The sequence below is a fragment of the Pygoscelis adeliae genome, unplaced genomic scaffold (genome assembly GCF_000699105.1).
Source record: "Pygoscelis adeliae isolate BGI_AS28 unplaced genomic scaffold, ASM69910v1 Scaffold248, whole genome shotgun sequence".
Lineage (NCBI taxonomy): Eukaryota > Metazoa > Chordata > Aves > Sphenisciformes > Spheniscidae > Pygoscelis > Pygoscelis adeliae.
In genome coordinates this window covers 917,454-935,181 of record NW_008825302.1, presented here as the reverse complement: position 1 = coordinate 935,181, position 17,728 = coordinate 917,454, and the positions used below count along the sequence as shown (strand labels likewise).

General features: G+C 49.4%; 1 protein-coding gene across 1 annotated transcript in view; it reads right to left on the bottom strand.

The window, feature by feature from the left end:
• The window catches only part of SIL1 (SIL1 nucleotide exchange factor), a 79,171-nt gene extending 72,692 nt beyond the window's left edge, over positions 1-6,479 (bottom strand). Inside the window, 2 exon segments of the mRNA XM_009330010.1 lie at positions 2,515-2,629; positions 6,397-6,479. Coding sequence (XP_009328285.1) covers positions 2,515-2,619 — 105 coding nt within the window. The 5' untranslated portion in view covers positions 2,620-2,629; positions 6,397-6,479.
• Between the last annotated feature and the right edge of the window lie 11,249 nt (positions 6,480-17,728).

Here is a 17,728-nt window from a genome sequence, read left to right as displayed (position 1 = left end):
GCGCAAAGGAAAAAACGAGGATGAAAAGCAGGAAAAAAATCCTTGCTGTGAGGGAAACCTCGCTGTTCACTGGCAAGTCTCTCTAGGGAGCTGGTGGGAGTCACATAAAACTGCAACGGGTAAAATTATTGAGAGTGCATAGTAAGTAACAGCCTCGTACTATCTCACACCAGGCTATTAACTGCTCGGGAAGCAGGTCTTTGCTATTCTGGTTTTCACAGGAACAGATAAGCCGGTCCAGGCTAATCGTCCAGACAGCTCGGTTTCTGTTGCAGGGAGTATCAGCAGCTTCTGCTATCGCCGAGGATGACACCACTGAATAATTTCAAATAACCAGCCTATAGGAAAAGTTTCTTCCTAGTTGTTGGCAATTAGAGTAAGAGTTACAGCTCACTTCATGAAGTGTTTTGATGTTAATCTTTAGAACATTTTCACAGGGAAAAAAAGAAGTCAATTAAGAGGTTAACTGGAAATTTTAGGCCATGTTCTGCCTTCACTTTTTCCACTTCTTGGAAAAAATGTGTGCATATTTTCTGGCAAAATCTGGGTGCTTTGCATATAAATATCCATTATCCAGCCTAGGAGATTGTTTCTGAGCAAGAGAAACGTCAGCCTGAGCAAAACACATACAATTAGCAACGACAGTGGTAATGCATGAAGATGGTTGACAAGCCTATAGAAAGTTTTTATTTGATCTGTCAAAAGGGATTGAAATTTCAGAAATGCACTGGAAAACAGAGCTTAACTCCTGCTTTTGCTTAGTGCATCAGAGGCTTGAAATCGTTAAAATTATGACAAATGGTTAAAGCTCAGTAACAATCATAAACATAAAAAGCCAGGTTCTACTGATGAAAATCAGCATTAACATTTTCTGAGCCAAGACTCAATGGGACTAAAATAAATGAGTGAGAGCAGTTATTACTTAGCTTATTTACGCTGCTATATTATTATCCAAGAGGGACTTAACGATACAGGCCATTGTAAATTTACCAACAGGCCTCCGAGTGTTGTATCTGCTGAAACACATAATGGAGATGGCTGATGTTTACCAGCTCTGCTCAAGAGAAGTGCCGTGGTCTGAATGGTCAGTAAGGGTAAAAGGATGTGACTTGGTTCATTTAAATGTTACTGCCACTGCTTGGCCCGCAATTGCTTTGCAATACCACGTTTTCCTTAGCATTTCTGGCAAAAATGGGCAACAACACACAAGCGAGTCTTCATTTACGCAGCAATTAGGTAGGATCCTTTTCAGTTTGTTTTCATAATTAAAACAGTAGAAGGAAAGATGTTTTCTAAAGAACAATGGAAATTTCCTTAAAGGCAAAAAGCCTCCTTGCTTTATCAGTCTCAAATCAACTGCAATAAGCTGAAAAGCCTCAGCAGGGAGGTTTGAGACAATCTGCAGTCTGTTTGCAATAAAGGAGGGACGTGGCCACCACGGAGCGGTTGTAGGGGGGAGTGTAACCACCCATTGCATTAATCCTGTCTGAACCTCGGTGTCAGGCTGCCTGCCAATTCGGGCACCTATCACTGGTGGCTGTCCCAGTGCTTGTTCTCCAGCTGGGATGACGGTGCTCTATCTCCAGCCTCCTCCCCTCCCTCCCTTAAATAAAGACAAATTATCTCATCACTACAGGACTCCAGGTGGGCCCGAGGCACTGGCCTACAGCGCTTATACTGTAATCTGTCCCTTGTATTTGCTCTGGGTAATAACATAGCCCCCAAACAGCTGCATCACACAACCAACAGACCAGCAAGCTGCAATGAAAAGGCAGGAACGAGTGTCCAGGGACATGGGGGGCCAGTGATCCCCTATGCCAGTGTTGCTGGGGGATCCCCTGTTTTAAGCCACAGCATTAATTAAACTAAAAAACCACCACACTCTACCACCGACCTTCCTCAAGGAAGCCTTCCAGATCTGCTAATCTAGCGGGGCCTGGCACCTGGGGCTCAGCAGCAGAATCCAAACCAGGGGAGTTTTGCACGCCTGTACAAGTGCAAAGGGGCAGACAGCATCCACTCACCTCAACCGCAGCTTCAAAATAACACTGCAAGTAGCAAAATCCATGCACATGGGACGCAAGGACCTGAGAGGATGCTCTTCTAAGCCTGACTCACTTGCGGTGACTCAACAGAGGCACAGCTAGGAACCTAATCGAGGCCACCTCCTCCCCTCTTCTTGCCACTACACCACATAATTAGCTTTGCCTCTTGCCACAGGGGGAACATGTAACAATTCCAAATAGAAAAAGTGACATCTAGCAAACAAGAGAGCTGTCCGAGTTGCACTGTTCCTGTTGCAAACCCTCTGGACTGAGCATATTCTGGATTTCCTGGGGTGAGGCAAGCAGCCTTAAGAAAGAAGCCCTTCTGAAATGTTGTTATTGAAGACCTGTCAAGGAGAGGCGATTCACCAACAGCTGAATGGCCCTACAGAGGGATCAGGTAAGGCTGTCACCCCACCAGAGGCTCCAGTGGCTGGACAGCCTTGCTCCCGGAGCAGCCAACACTTACGGGAACTCTATCGCTTAGGCTTGACCAGGAAAACACCGCAGAAACCACCAAGACCAGCAGGTTGACTTTGGCAATGGTGAAGAGGAGACCGGCCCAGTGAGACATTGCCACCAGCCTGAAATGCAAAGGAAAACAAAACCGACAATATTTTAGTTGATGTTTTCACAGGTTTCAGCATTCTTTACATGACATTTTGCAACACAGCACGGGTTCAGGGGTGCGACACTGCAGGAAACAAAACACCTCGAGGCGTTATGTTAGCACATGGGTCTCATCAGGGGCAGCCGATAGCAAGAGGTGACGATTTTACTGCTAATGGAGTTTATGACAGGTAACGACAAAGTAGTTTATATTGACCCCGCAGGGGCTTATATCTCTCCTGGAAAACATGAAGAGACCTGCAAGTCTTGTTTAAGATCACTGTGTTAGTGCCATGGATGACAACTACAGGGAAAAATAAAAAACAGTGCAAGCCTGCAAAGGCTTTTTATGCCTGTGCCTCATTTTAAGCACAGAAGTAGCTGCATTAATTCAAATTGAACAAAACTACCAGCCGTCAAAGGATCAGGGGTTTATCTAAATCCATATGTAGGTTTTTCTTAAGGAAAACAACATTTTGCAGAGGTCAACAAGGTTTACTTGGTGGTTCCCACAGCGCAAGGCTTTCCCCGCTGCTCAGAGAACCAGTTCACCCGAACCGTGAGCCCAGGAGCCGGCTCCGCCCGCACTTGCAGTGGACCACAAAGCAGTCCCATGGCATACAGCCACCCCGACCGACCGCAGACCAGCTATTGAAACAAGAGAGGGGGAAAGAAAGAAGGGTCCTGCTCTCGTGGCTGCCAGTCACCCTGGTACGGAGCTGGTATCCCCACCACTACGTGTGTAACCACGCTCACACACACGCGTGCCCCCACTGCCTCACAACACGAGGCTCTAAATCCACCTACAGCGTTCAGCTTGCTGCTTCTCACGCTGGGGTAGGGAACGAAGCAGCCTGCCAGCACACAGGATGGAGAAGTATTTCCTTTGATTGGCTCTAAATTTACACACTGCTAAATTAAACTAAATGAGGTCTTTTGAAAGAAGATGGGACTGATTAGTTCCGTTCAAACACTCCTTCATTACTCATCCCTCCATCAAGTCTGCTCCTACTCCTATCCAGGTTTTAAAGAATTTCCTCCCATACACGCAGTCCTAAATATCTTTCTTTCTGTCTCTGTTGTCCATCAGGATGGCACATCACATCACAGATTTTTACCTTCCTTGAAGCAACCATCTTCTATTCCACAAAGCAGAAAATATGCTCACAGGCACACCCAACACCAACTCCTCCCCCCACAAAAACTTAGGGGACACGGAGGGAGTGGAGCCCTCTCCTTCCACCCCTTTACTGCTATCTTGTCTCCCCACTCTGTTATGTTACTTCTTCCTCTTCCTGCTTGGTTTTTGCTTTAGCCAAAAAAAGAAAATAAAAGGCAAAACACCGCATCACGCCGGTCAGTGGTGGACATCTAGGAAAAAGCAGCAGAGCAGGGAGCATAAATGGTCATATATCTGATGCACTTCTGCATCTTCCAAAAACTCCTGACCCAGGGTCTGCCTGAACAGCAGCCTGTATCTTTGAGCTTAAATCCAGCTCAACCGGATTTTTATTTTCCCATTAATTGCTTTTGGAGCAGATCTGGACTTCTGACACCCACAGCATCCCTCAGCAACGAGTCCCACTGCTTAATTCACACCGTGCACGCAAGTACCACCTTGTGTTTCTGACCTGGTGCTTGATATCCTCCTTCTATGTCCTCCTCTTTTCTAAAGGGTCAAAGAACCACCTCAAGGACCCACAAGCCCTTATTAAACTACAACCGAAGGAGAAAAGCTCTCCATTTTCAGAAGACAGGCAAAGACAACCTGTGGCCAAAGCCTCCATCTCTCACTCAGGGCACCACCAAGTACAACCGAGCTACAACCAACACCCAGGTTCCTGAGCTGGAAAACCCAGAGCAGAATTCACAGGCTCAAACTTCATCTGCTCCCAGAAGATCTACGTACCCTTCTGGCCAATGCCACAGTCAGGATCTCAGTCTCAGACTGACCATGACACACCGTTCCGCCCTCAACTCATCTCAGAACAAACTGGTGCTTTTTACATAGGAAACAGTTTTTCGGTTTGGGGGTTTTTTTTAGTTATAAAACAAGTGGCAAAACTGGGATAATGAAAAATAGATGTATCCCTAAAACTTTACCTGCGAGCCTGGAAATAAAGAGAGAAAAGGAGAAAAAGAAATTCAACACAGCAGCGGCTGAAAGAAAACGCGCACTCCCATAAAAATAGAGCTCACGTGTACCGAGAAGGCTGGTAGCAAATGACAGTAAAGCCTCTTTAAAGCCTACAACCTCATGCCTGCCTGGAAGATGACATCTGCACAACAATTAGCAGTTTGCTTAGGTCCCAGGTAGGCAGGAAGAGCTAACACGTGACATACGGGGGTTTGAAGCTCCTGGAGAGAAGCCCGCACAAGCTGACATCTTGTTACAAGACAGACGTACGCAGAGGGCGTGAGAGGATTTCCAAACCGAATGTTATGTGGATACAAGGCATTTTTAGAAATGACCCTTGCAGCTTGCAAACCAGAAAGGGTGGTAACCATGACCCCACCTGCATGGGGAGCATTTGCTCTGATTTAAGGACATCATTTTGGGATCCAGCAGCACCCACGTACAGCTGCAGTTGGTCAGCACCAGGACCACTACAGGAGGACCACAAATTCCCCTTGTGCAGAGTGGGGTGGTTTCTTTTTTTTTTTTCTCCATTATTCCTCTTTTTTCAGGGAAATCAGGTACAGAGCAAAAGCGCGCACTCAAAGAAGCCTCTGTTCCCGGCAGCAGTCCTCCCGTCAGAGCAGGCGATGTTCTCAGCTTCGCAGCGCAGGGAGGTTCTGCTCCGCAGCTCCAGAAAACCCTGTCTGCACCGGCAGCCGCAGAAACAATAGCACTGCCATTACGTACTCTATTAGCAGGGACATTTTTACTGATTTTACTAGCTGCGCATCAGTAAGTGCTGCACAGCCCCGCGAATGCGGTTGCTGTAGTCATAGGTGACAGTTCAAAGCAAGTCAGTAAGAGGAACATATTTCATTAATGCCTTCTGCTGCTGGGAACGCACCACTCTTTCATGTCCTAACTCAAAGCCCACGCTGCGTGTACTGTGTGCCACTCCAATAAATCCATCTGAAGCCTCATCTGAATTCTGATCCACTGCTCCGGGAGAGCTCCCCACCCCCTCACCAGGCTCTGGTTTTATGGCCAACTGGAAGAAGTAACAATAAGCTAATCCTTGTTTCCATCTCAGAATTGAGGGAGCAGCACAGGAATTATAAGCCTTGAAAAACTGTCTGCCAATTTACTAGTTCAGGCAGGGTATCTGTCCAGCCACCCTTCGTCGAGATGGCCGGTGGTAACGACAGCATCAACAGCACTTTGTGTGTCTACGAACACAAATAATTCACAGAGCTCCCCTCGCTGAGCGTAGGGCAGCAGTGGAGAACAATCAAATGATGAAAGACATCAAGGAACACATCCCAAGCACCCTTCAGCTGAACCGGTGACATGAAGACCTCCAAGCGCTCACAGCCTCTTAGGCTGAAGCCAAAGTTTGATGGGCAATAACAGTTAAGGAAACAGTTTTAAAGATAGACGTGTAAATTGGGATGTCTGATGGAAGAGGTGCACTCAGGACACATACTGCAGTAAGTGTCAAGTCAAGATCCCTGTTCAAGGACAATGTCATTTTAATGACGCTGGTATCCATGGCCGAGACCAGCGCGATGTGCTAAGTGATGTGCAACGCAAGGGAGAAAGAGAAGGAAATGTAGCTGACCTGACCTGAAATTTTCTTCCTCTGAGCAATAGGATCCCCAGGTCTGTAATGAGCACCTGTTTTTGCTGACTTGCTACTGAAGAGCAGAGCAGTGTCAGTCAGATGCCTCGGGAACATCCCGTGGCTGGCAGTCCCTCCTCCTCCAGTGACTGTGCAGCTACACTGATAGGAGAAAGAGGAGGTTTTAATCTGAAATTCAGCCTGTGCTTAAGAGAGGAAACAGCTGATGGACAAACGGAGGATTACCAGGAGGCCACGAGGACGCTCTGCCCTTTCATTACAGTCAGGTCTGCGCAACCCTCTGCTTTCAAACAGATGAGCAGGACCAACCTGCAAATACGATCATCATCTATTCTTCCCAGAGGCACAGAGACACAAAGGCTCCTGTTAAGTACAAACCAAGCTAAGAAAAGCCAGCCTGGAAATACTCATGTTTTGGTGGACACAGGCCCAGATGACCATGTGTCTGGCTTAGCAAGTCTCAATCCTGAAGACCTGCCTCAGCTCTCCCTGCCCTGACAGTACTTGGACATTGCACCGTGGCTTCTGGCATGAAGCACAGGATTTCTTGGATTTCCTCTGGAAATGGGAGCCATGAGAAGACGACTTGCCCATATTAAAACCCCAATGGCTCTCATAAGTCTGTCCTTCCAAACACGTCTACCTGGAGATGGTTACCTGCAGCACGTTTTAATGTGGAGGCTCCAGCAGGAAGATGCGAGCCGATGGGCAAGATGAGCCAATGCTGCAAGAACCACGAGCTACCAAACCGTGCACGATGTGAGCGTTCCCCACCGCCTTCACTAAGAACAGGACTTGCGAGTCTCTGATACCACTTTCCCCCCCTTAAAAGCCATCTTCATCTTCTTTTCATGCTTTTTCTTCTCCAAGACAAGGCCTAGAAATTAATTGCACTTGCCCTCGGTGCAGTGCCCAGGTGAGCTGCTGTGGCTCTGCACGGCTGATCGACAGGCACCCGGGAAGCACCAGGGACTTCCTGCTCCGTGCGTCTGTCTGAGCTCCCTCCTGCCACAGACGGGTCCTGATCAGCAACATTTCCAAAAGGAGGCAGGAGTGAAATTTCCTCTTCATTAAAGCCAATATTAAAACTACAAAGATCCTGGAAGAGACCTGGATACACTTGACTGATCAAAAAACTGGATCTGAATAAAAATTAATAATAAAAACAGAATAAAATAATAATAATGGACTAGCACCTTATGCAAAGCAGAAGAGCCCTGAATGGCAAAACCAAACATAACGAGGAACTTCCTTCAGGGACCCGTGCAACGCTCCTGATGGAGTCCCAATTTGTTTATCCTTGATTGTCCCAGGACAAACCGGGCAGGAACAGACTTCTTTGGGTACAGACCCACCACACCGGGCTGGCGCTGTGCAGCTTCATTCGATGTCTGATGTTGCACCTGCTTCTGCCGCGCTCGGGATGCTCTCAGCAGCTCTGCTCCTCCTGGCATCCTGCCGTTAGGAAAGCACGCTCGTGCCTCCAGCAAGTATCCCCAGCTCCATGCGGGAGCCCACTGCACCGAGAGGCCCCCAACCCCTGCCAGAGGGTCCTACCTGAGCACGAAGCCCCACACGCGTGGATGAAACACAGGACAGTGAGCACCACTTATTTGCAAACACCCTCACACTACCAAGATTTCAGCGGAGAGGGCACAGCTGCAATACAGACTGTCCCGTTGATGCCGTTTATGAAACTGCTTAAAAAAAACATTTATTCTTCTTGCTTGCTCCTCATCATTTACTCCTACCAGGACTCTGCTCTGGCGTGTTAAAAACTCCAACGCAAGGGAAAAGTTGTGGGAACACCTTCCCACATTTGGCTGCCTACGGAGAACCCACGCAGCAAAGAGGCCACACTTTTAGGTTTCGCGGCTTGAGCTCTGCTGCTTAGGCGCAGCCTGGCCCCAAGCAGCAGGTCCTGCTCTGATCTGCAGCGGAAGCACCGCTCTGACTTGGGACCAGTGCACGGGGAGAAATTTTGACATGGGGAGGGAGGAGAAGGATAACCATGGCAGAAACATGTGCTTACAGAGCCTGGCATCTACAGTGCAATCATGCAACTTTTACAACCGCCACTAACAATTAACAATAAATATTAACAGCCCCTACAGGCTACCTGCTTAGCCATCAGCTAACATTAGCCCCTCTAACAGCGGCTCAGCCATGATACCACCTAACGTTGGTCTTTCCTACAAGCACTGCCCAGTGCCGACACAAGCGAGAGCAGAGCACGGATGTATCCAGCGACAGGAGACAGCACAGCAGCGCCAGGGCACGGCGAGGGCAGCTCTCGGCACCCGGCGGCTTCACCAGCACCAGCCACGGCTCTGCCCAGGGGCAGAGGAGTGGGTTGTGGCAGGTCACTTACGGATAAAGTCGGCATCGCCCCTTCTACCCGACCACAGCAACTCCGACCCTGTTGTTTATACAAACAACCTCGCGCAGTTTAACATTAAGCATCATTTAGTCTAGCAATTAAATTTACTTAATGAATTCCTTCAGAAACCAGCATTCACAGAAAACACTGCTCTCCAGAGGGCAAGAGCACAGCTTTATACTTCGGTGGTTTGAAGTCTGAGCAAGGCTGCCGTCATCCTCTCCACCCGCTCATTAGCGGCGATGGCAGAAGGGGCCACTCTCCGCCATGGCTCAGCAAGATCCCCGATTCCAGGGGCTGCAGCCGGCGTGTCTCCGGCAGTCCTCAGACCCTCCACGCCGGACAGCCCTGGGTCCAGGATGGGGGGGATCTTCTGCTCCACTCAGGATGGAGTGTACGAAAGCAGAGCATGCCTCAGAGATCAGAGGACTGAATTTATCATTTATTATTTATTAAAAATGCATCTATCTGAATTTCTGGCAGCTGCTCTTGCAGAGCTCTGCAACCACCTGCACACGCCACGCCACCTTCGCTCTGCAGAGCTTCGGGGCTAGCAAGCATGTTCAAGTCCGTACCAGAGCGCGGGGGCTGATTTGCACCAATTTAGGACTTGCCTGAAGAGATGTGCAGGGACCTTCAGGACAAACATCTTTCTGAAAGCTGCCACACTGCCTGACCTCAACCACGCAAAACAGCTTTCCCCTTCTTCGTTGCCTCCCCATCGCCCCAAACCCCAGTTGAAAACACCTCTCCTCTTGCCTGTACCTATTCCTTTTTCCTGCTCCTTGCTGCAATTTCCCGTGCACAGCACATACAATTAAGTGATATTTTTCCTCCCACATGTATCTACCATTTCCATCAGCCCCTATTTGCAAGGTGGCACCTTGGCTCGGACTAACCTGGGAGTCTGCCAGCATTCAGCATGGGTTTTTTATCCCGTCTGCTTTCCCAAGCTTGTAGAATCTAACAGGAAGGAAAGCGCACACCGCGCTAGCCAGGGCACGGGGCACCCCGACGTCCCGCTGCAGTTGGGCCCACAAAGAGCCAAAGATTTAACTGGCGTACTCCCAGCCACTCTGGAAACAACTTTTTGTATTTTCCATGTTCCTGCTGTTCACTCGTGGCTCTCACATCAAATAACAACCTCCTTCCCCTGTCAGGTGCTGGCTTTCCTATAAAGAGGCTCAATTAAGAGGTTAAAAAACCATGCAAAATTCAGGCTCAGTATTATGGAAATCCAACGCTGATGTATCAGGCCCACAACTCCCACAGCAGCACCCGCACCATGCCACCTGCCCCAGTGCTAGCAACCATCCCCCATGTCTGTATCTCAGCCTGTCTCTGCCAAGACCCTCGCTGCCAGCTCCGGCTCAGCCCAGAGGTTTCCCGTTGGGATTGCCATCTCTCCCGAGCCGAGGACACCCGCTGCCGCAGCCCTGCGGAGCACCCGGCGCAGAGGTGCCCCAACAGCGGGCAAGCAAAGGGCCTCACCAGCAGCTCTATCGATCCGCCAGAAACGGTGAGCTGCAAAGTTTATGAAAAATGCATTTCCTCACCTCTCTACAGTGCACCGGTGACAGCTCTTACTCAGCGTGACAACCCACGGGTCACAGGTCACAGTAGAGAGCAGCACAGCACGTGGGGAGCAAACGTGTGGCTCCCCCACCGCGTGCTCTGGCTATGCAGCCAGGATTAACTTGGCATTGCAACCCATGGGATTAATTGCATGGGACACCTGGCGGGATGCCCAGCTCAGGACCTCCCTTGCAAGCAAGCTGGGCTCCCCCACGCTTCCAGTTTTGTGGCAAGTTCCCAGCTGAAAAGCCACTGGGATCTGCCTCGTGGGCCAAACCCACCCAGGAGCTGCCAGATCAGTCACCGGCAGCAAAACGCGGAATAAAGCCCTAACGAGACAATCTCAAACCCTCCCCTGAAGGGGAATAAGGAGCCCTCCGCGGCTGAACGTAACCTACTGCCAAGCAGGTTCCCTCGGGACTGCTCCTGGCTTTGCCCCAACTCTCTCTGCGGGAACCCAGGCAAGTCGTTCCCCACGCTGGGGCTCAGTTGCTCCACTCCTAACACAGACGCCGCGGTAATAACCAAGGGAATCGCGGGGCTCCTTCCACTAAGGTCGGCAGCGATATCTTCATGTGCTTGGATGAAAGGCATTATTCAAGTTTGCTTATTTTTTTCACTGCATCAGTACTTTAAAGTGGTCTCAAAGGATGCCTTTCATAAGCAATTAAAAAAGCCCTGGGTCAGTAATGCGTATGAAGAGAGAACGGAGAGACTACCAGTACAATAGAAGCGACTCTCACCATGATTTCCATTCTTCTACCCAGGCCTTTCCCACCAAGATTAAAAAGTGAGTCTTGCTCCCCAAGCGCAAGAGCCTCCCTAGTTTGAAACCAAAGCAGAACAGCCAGCCAGCAGCAGGCAGCCTTCGTTCAGCAGTTTTTTTCCCAAGGAAATTTAAAATAGCAAAGAGCTCCAAGGGCTGCAAATGCAGAAATAAATGCACAGACACGGGAAGCTGAAAGAGAACATTAATTCCTTCCCTCTCCCGTTCTTCATCATCTGCCACCTCTACTTTGGGGGATGTTTTTTTGCCTTTCTGCTTGTGAGATGGTTACAGACTGACACGTGCTCAGGCTGCACCTAGGATCAAGATGCTCCAGTCTTCCTTGGTCCTTGGGCACTGTTTTAAGCTTAATAAAAATCAGGGAAGAAGCAAGGCAACTGCCTGCACACAAAGCACCATGAAATGCAAGGAGTCCACAGCTGAAAAATACATTTCTTCTCTCATCTCTTGTCAGATAGGGAGAGCTATTTTAGATGTTACTTGTAGCATTGTATAGAAAAAATAGTTGAAAATGTGACAGTGCAGCATCCTTTTAATTAAACAATCCCTCAGGCACTGCAGAGTTGCTCCGGCCAAGCGCAGGCGCTGGACATTTCATATCTGCTTCCTCAGGGGTAAATGCAGGCCTGAGTCCTCCAGCAGAGGAGAAGGTTTCACAGAGCCCTTTGGAGGCCTGACTGCTGTTATTAGATGGCCCCAGTCATCCGCACAGGCTGTGACCTTCCTGCTGTCGTCCTGCCTTTTGCCCCATCAGCCTCCGCTAAGCAGAGCTTTGATCCCCCAAGCGACTCTCGGTTCAGAGACCTTCTTTCCTTTTGCTGGCTAGACATGAAGGACGCCGAGCTGGAGTTCCTGAGCATCTCGGCTTCTGACGGGCAGACTTTGATGTTGCACAGAGCACCCATCTCTACAATTCACCTGGTCTCTTCAAACAGCAGCAGAGCCATGGCTTGTGTTCTGTGCAAAACACTGTTTTCCTTGAGGAAGAAAAGTCATGCTGGCGCTCATCTCCACTGTGTCATGGCAGAGCAGGCTGCATTGGTGCTTCAAAGAGCTCCTCAACCTTAAATCCTTATGACACGGTGACAAATTAGGGAACCTGCCTCTGTACACCTCACAAATCCCAGCAGAGGTGTGAAACAGCATTTCTGCGAATGCCTTAGCCACCACAGGAACCTGTGCATGCTGTCAGTCACATCGGTCACCGCACTCAAGGGCTGCAAGGTCCATGTGGCGCCTCTCCACCAGGAAGACTCGAGCAACCACTTTGCTACGGACATTTGAACTGCAAGTCTAGGCCTTACAGGTGTGCACAACAAAGGGTCACGGAGAGAGACTCAAAGAAGTAGTAAACCTTCCAAGCAGTGGGACTGCTCCCAGTCCACAGGTCCCTCCTGAGCTCCGTGACCATGCATCACTGCTTTTCAGATCTGTGGGTTTCAATCAGGAGCAGTACCTTAGCTCCGTCCCACTGCCCCTCAGCCACAGCAAAGGCAGGCTCCAGCAGCCCAAAACCTAGGCTGGGGAAGGAGGAAAACAGAGATGCAACCAGAAGTGAGTGGTTTTCCTCTGTAATTTTCTCTTTCGGGGAACAACAACTGTGTTCGTAACCTCAGCGCCCTTCAGTCCAAAAGAAAAGACCTGCTGTTTCTCATCTGGAGCTTGGACCAACAGCAGGAGACCCAGCCACCTAAAAGGAACATCCTTTTCTTACAGAATACCCTATAACGAGCCATTTCGTGTACTGGCATATCTCACTAGCTGAGCAGCACCAGTCCATGAAGGGTCCTTTCTTTGGCAGTCCTGGCTGTCACTGCACCTGCTGCCTCTGCAAACACCACACAATGCACCCAGGCAGTGGGAAGAAGCAGCACCCAAAGGATACGGTGATTTTCGCTCTCCATTTCTTGGCCTTTGCTATACAGCTACTTGCAAAGCCAAGGAGGACTCTTGAAATCTCCTGCCTGCTGTAAGAGCTAACAGCAGGCTGTTAGCCACTCGTACTCTTTAAGCTCTGATGAAAGTTGCGTCTGCAGCACCTTTCCCTCTGCTCAGAGAGCAGAACATCCTGAGCAGCTTCCTCTACATCCTGGTGGTGCCACAGCCTCATCTTGCCACATCAGGTGGGGAGATGGCAAGTCCGTCACAGGACTGCCAGGCCACATTTGTACAGAAGGGGCTTCTCCCATGAAGACCACAGACTTCAGCTGTCCCCTCCTGCAAGCAGATTTTATCATGCAATGGACAAATTATTCTGCAGAGCTTCTCCATCAGCTGCCATCTAAGTACAGCTGCCACGCGAATCAAGCCTGTTTCAGTGACAGCCTCCACAGTGACCGCAGACGTCACACGTCGAGACAAGTATTGGCACCGACCCCGGTCCAGGGAGTGAGAAATCTCAGTGCACCCAGAACCAGGCAGGGACGGTTTCTCACATGTAGAAGGGTTTGCAGCATCAGAGTCAGACCACGTATTTTTTCCGAGGCAAGGACCCTGTCATTTATGCATTAAATGGCACATTTATTCTGCTATTCAGGAAGAAATAACAATTACAGTGGCCTCCAGTCTCCAGCTCTTTCAGTCCATACTTAAAGAAAGAGCAAAAAAGGACCAAAGTAAACAGCGCTTCCACAAAAATCTCTGAACCGGCTTTTAGCTGCTGGACAAAAGAGGGCCAGCTGATGAATCGCTTCCCTTATTGTCCTGCCTAATTTCTATTTCATAACAGCAGCCAGGCACTGCAGGCAAAGCGCTTCAGGAGGCAAAGCACCGCTCAGGTGGTTGAGCAGACCTGACCTTCAGCCTCCTGCCTCATCACAGGGCTCCAGGTGTGCCACGACTGCCCAGAAACGTGCTGCCTGCAGTGCTTTCTTCTTTAATCGCAGGGTAAGGAGCGCTGAGCCAGCCCGGGCATCTGGCGGGCTATATGTGGCTAAGTGCTTTCGAACGGCGCTGGAGGAGCCAGCACACACCAGTGGGTCCATCCACGTGCACGGCTACGAGATGCTCTCTCACAAACACACTTCTAACGCACATAACTCTCCTTCTAATCAAGCAGTCAGTCCTGTTTCAGTGGAGATTTACAGAGAGGTTTTTTTTCCTCTCAGAAGCAATAATAGATGGACAGCAGGAAAAGGAAGAAATTAATGAACATAGTAATTGTTCCCAAAGTTGCAAGTAGGAGTGATTCCTCACCCTGAGACAACTCTGAAAAACAAGATTAAAATGCTTAGGGGACATATTCTCGAAACTGCAGGTAATAGAACAGATAAAATGTATTTACAGTATCTCACAGGGGACGTGTACTTTTTATTCTGCTGAGGAATGTAATATTCCACTCCTCATTACAGAGTTAAAAGGGTGTCCTAAAAAAAGCAACTTAACAAAGCGTCTTTAATGGCAACCGGGTCCGGTTCCAGAAATGCAGGCTCTCGTCTTCTGCCCCACACACCGAAGCACAAAGAGAAACACAACGAGCATCTGCAGGAACGCCTAGCACATAAGCAACATTAATAATCTATGCAAATAGCACAATTTAACAACCAGCAAAAAGAAGGCTGGAATGGGAGACGGGCTAAAACAACACTCCCTCCGCTGACACTTTCTAAGAGGAGGAGGAGGGCAGGCTTGCCTTCCACAACTTCTTCAGCGCCTGCAAAGCCATGGCTGCCAGCTAACAGACTGCGCCTGAAGTACCCGCCAGCAGAAACAATTTGTCATGTGTCAGATCAAATAAACTCTTATGAGACCACTGTACTCCCTGAAGCAGACGGCTGCCAAACTCCAAAGGAGAAATCCAAGAAACCTAGCTGGCCGGTGTCAGACCCAAGTGCTTACGACGACCAGCACACTTTTCATTTTTAAAACACATCAGTACAACACAATCTGTTCCTGTGCAGTACTCCCATGCGAGGCAGCCATCAACAATATGCATTATTAAAAAGAATTCGGTGTTTAAATTATCACTCTGGGCTGATGCTCCTCGTAGTCCTGAAACTTCACGTTCCTCATCCAGCGGCACAGCATCTTGCTCATCCTAAGGAGGCATTAAGAAGGCTAATGTTTGTCAAAGAGCCTTGGCGCGGTAACGTGCCACGATGGATTATCAACTGTCTGAGCAAGTGCTCCTCTCCGCCCAGCCAGCCTCTCACTCTCTCACTAGAAGTGAATTCCCCAAAAATTGAATTACAGATTACTACTTTTTTTCTTTTAAATAGTCCTAGAGCTTTTTTTTTTGGTTCATTCCCGAGCGCTATTGCAGCTTCCCATGCCCTGAGCTCGTGTCATTCCAGACCTTGTGTCGAGGCCCCTTGCGGGTCCCCCGTTTGCTGCATGTTCCTGCAAGAACCATTAAAGCACAGGCCCTGGACTCTCCAGCGCCGGCTCTGCTGCAGGGCACGTCATTCTCTCTCTGCCACCCTGCTGGGCAGGAGAACAAGCCACTAAACCTGCTCTGGCCACATCTGCAAGATTGAATCATGCCAGCCAGTACTGTGGGGAACCCAAATCAGTCACCTGCTCGTCCGAAGACCAGGCTCAAGCACTTACTGGTCTACACAGAGGGCAAATCCCTCAGTGCAGGGCTCAGCCACCAGCTCCAGATGTTCCAGATGCCAGCGTGCTTCATCTGAGCCCCACCACAGCCAGGAAAACCGCTCCTTCCATATAATATGAATAATGACCCCAGAAAAGTCTGTCTGCCCAAGGTTCCTGGATGGGAAGCTCGACCAGCCCACAAAGATCAGCTTATCGCAAGGTGAGAGCGAACGGGAGAAGGGCAGGAGATCCAAAGGAAGGACAAGAGAAGTAGGAGACACTGCCTCAAGTCACCAATAAGCAACTGCCTGCCCCAAAACCAAGCAGCAGAGCCTCCAGTGACACTACAGATCAACAAAAAGAAGTGAGAAAAGGGAAAACCTGGCAGCCTAAAGCAAGGAACAAGGGAAGAACAAGGCGGCAGGCACAGGGCATTCCCCATGGTATTGGTAGTACCAGCACAAACTTCGGCTGCGTGGGTTTTTTTCCAGAATTTATTTAAAGAGCATCTGATGCCTCATGACAAGTTATATTTAGACACCGTTTTATCTGTACCAGGACTCCTCTCCAGCCACAGGGACTGGCATCAAGCACAGGACACCGTCTTGCCAGCCTTACTTGGACAGGATCGTTGTTTCCTACGAGCATCTCATCCAGTGCAGAAAACACCATCAGCCGGTACGTGCACCAGGAGAGCTGTAAAGTACTCGTGGCGCTGCTTTCCAGCAAGGAGCAAAACACAGGCTGTTACCGAAACGCAGGAAGTGTTAAACCGAGATCTCATGGAGGAGGAGGTTAGCAGACACAAGTCTGTCATTTACAGCAATGCTTTTCAGGCAGTTACAGCTGCAGAGACGCCAGTCAAAAGCCAGGTTCCCATAGCCTCTCCCAGGCTTTACACGCTCCAATTTCCACCCAACAGCTCTTTGGACGGTGACCCACCCCGGGTCAGCCGGCGGTGAGCAGAGCCAGCGCCAGGCACAGCCAGCCCTCGCCCCCAGCCACCCCGCTGCCCCGGCCCGGGATCCATTTGCAGGCAGGTTAAGCGGGCAAAGCTTTAGGCGTCAATCCAGGACACGGCTTGAACTCACATCTCTGAGCGGAGGACGGGGGGTCGTCCTCTGAAAAAAATTACTTTTTTTTCAGCTCTCTGCCTTGGAGAGATTTCAGAAAGAAATCAAAGGGCTGTAGTGCTGAGGGAGTCCAGGGCACCTGCACTAATTTCCTCAGCAAATTCTGGTTATGTTTCTAAACAATGGAAAATTTCACAAACACTAAGAGAGAACAAAACCCATGCTAGCCACCAGAAACCAACCAGAACTCAATGATGTTCCAGCCAGCAATCTCACTCTGCTCCTCAAGCGATGCTCTGCACAAACCCAAACAAAGGAGCCCATTTGCATCATGACCGATGAATTTCTTTACCCCTAGAAAACTTGTTCAAGTGCCACGCTTGTGAGTGCCATTATGATTTCCAACAGCCTCCCGCTGACGTTGAACAGACTTTCCAAGCTTCTCTGAATACATTTTGTATTCGATTACCCCATGCTTGCTGGAAAAATGGGAACGAAATGCACTCAAAAGCCAGTTGCTTATTCCCGATTTGGGTACAACAATGTTGAATGCAACAACATCATTCTTACCTCCCGGCAACCTCCCTGCGCCAAGCACTGGCACACACCACATCCAGCCACCGGAGAGGCGCGTTTCCCACCGAAGGAACGAGACCCGCATGCCCAGCCCTTCGGTTTTGTAACCCTCCCAAGGACCCATCGCTACAAGCCATAATGCATTAAGCAACACAGTATTCAAAACTAAGTCCAGAGCTTGCAGCAGAACCTAGCTCACCCAAGGCTTCTGCTGGAAACTTTGCATAGCCTAATGGTTATTTTGTGGGCCAGAAAAGACCAAGAAAATTAATTAAGTCAGAGTAAGAAGAAAAAAACTCCCCATAAAGTGAGTAACTGCACCAAAGCTGCAATTGCGAGCAGGCCAAGTACATTTCAAGGGCTATACATTTTCACTTCCACAGTCTTGG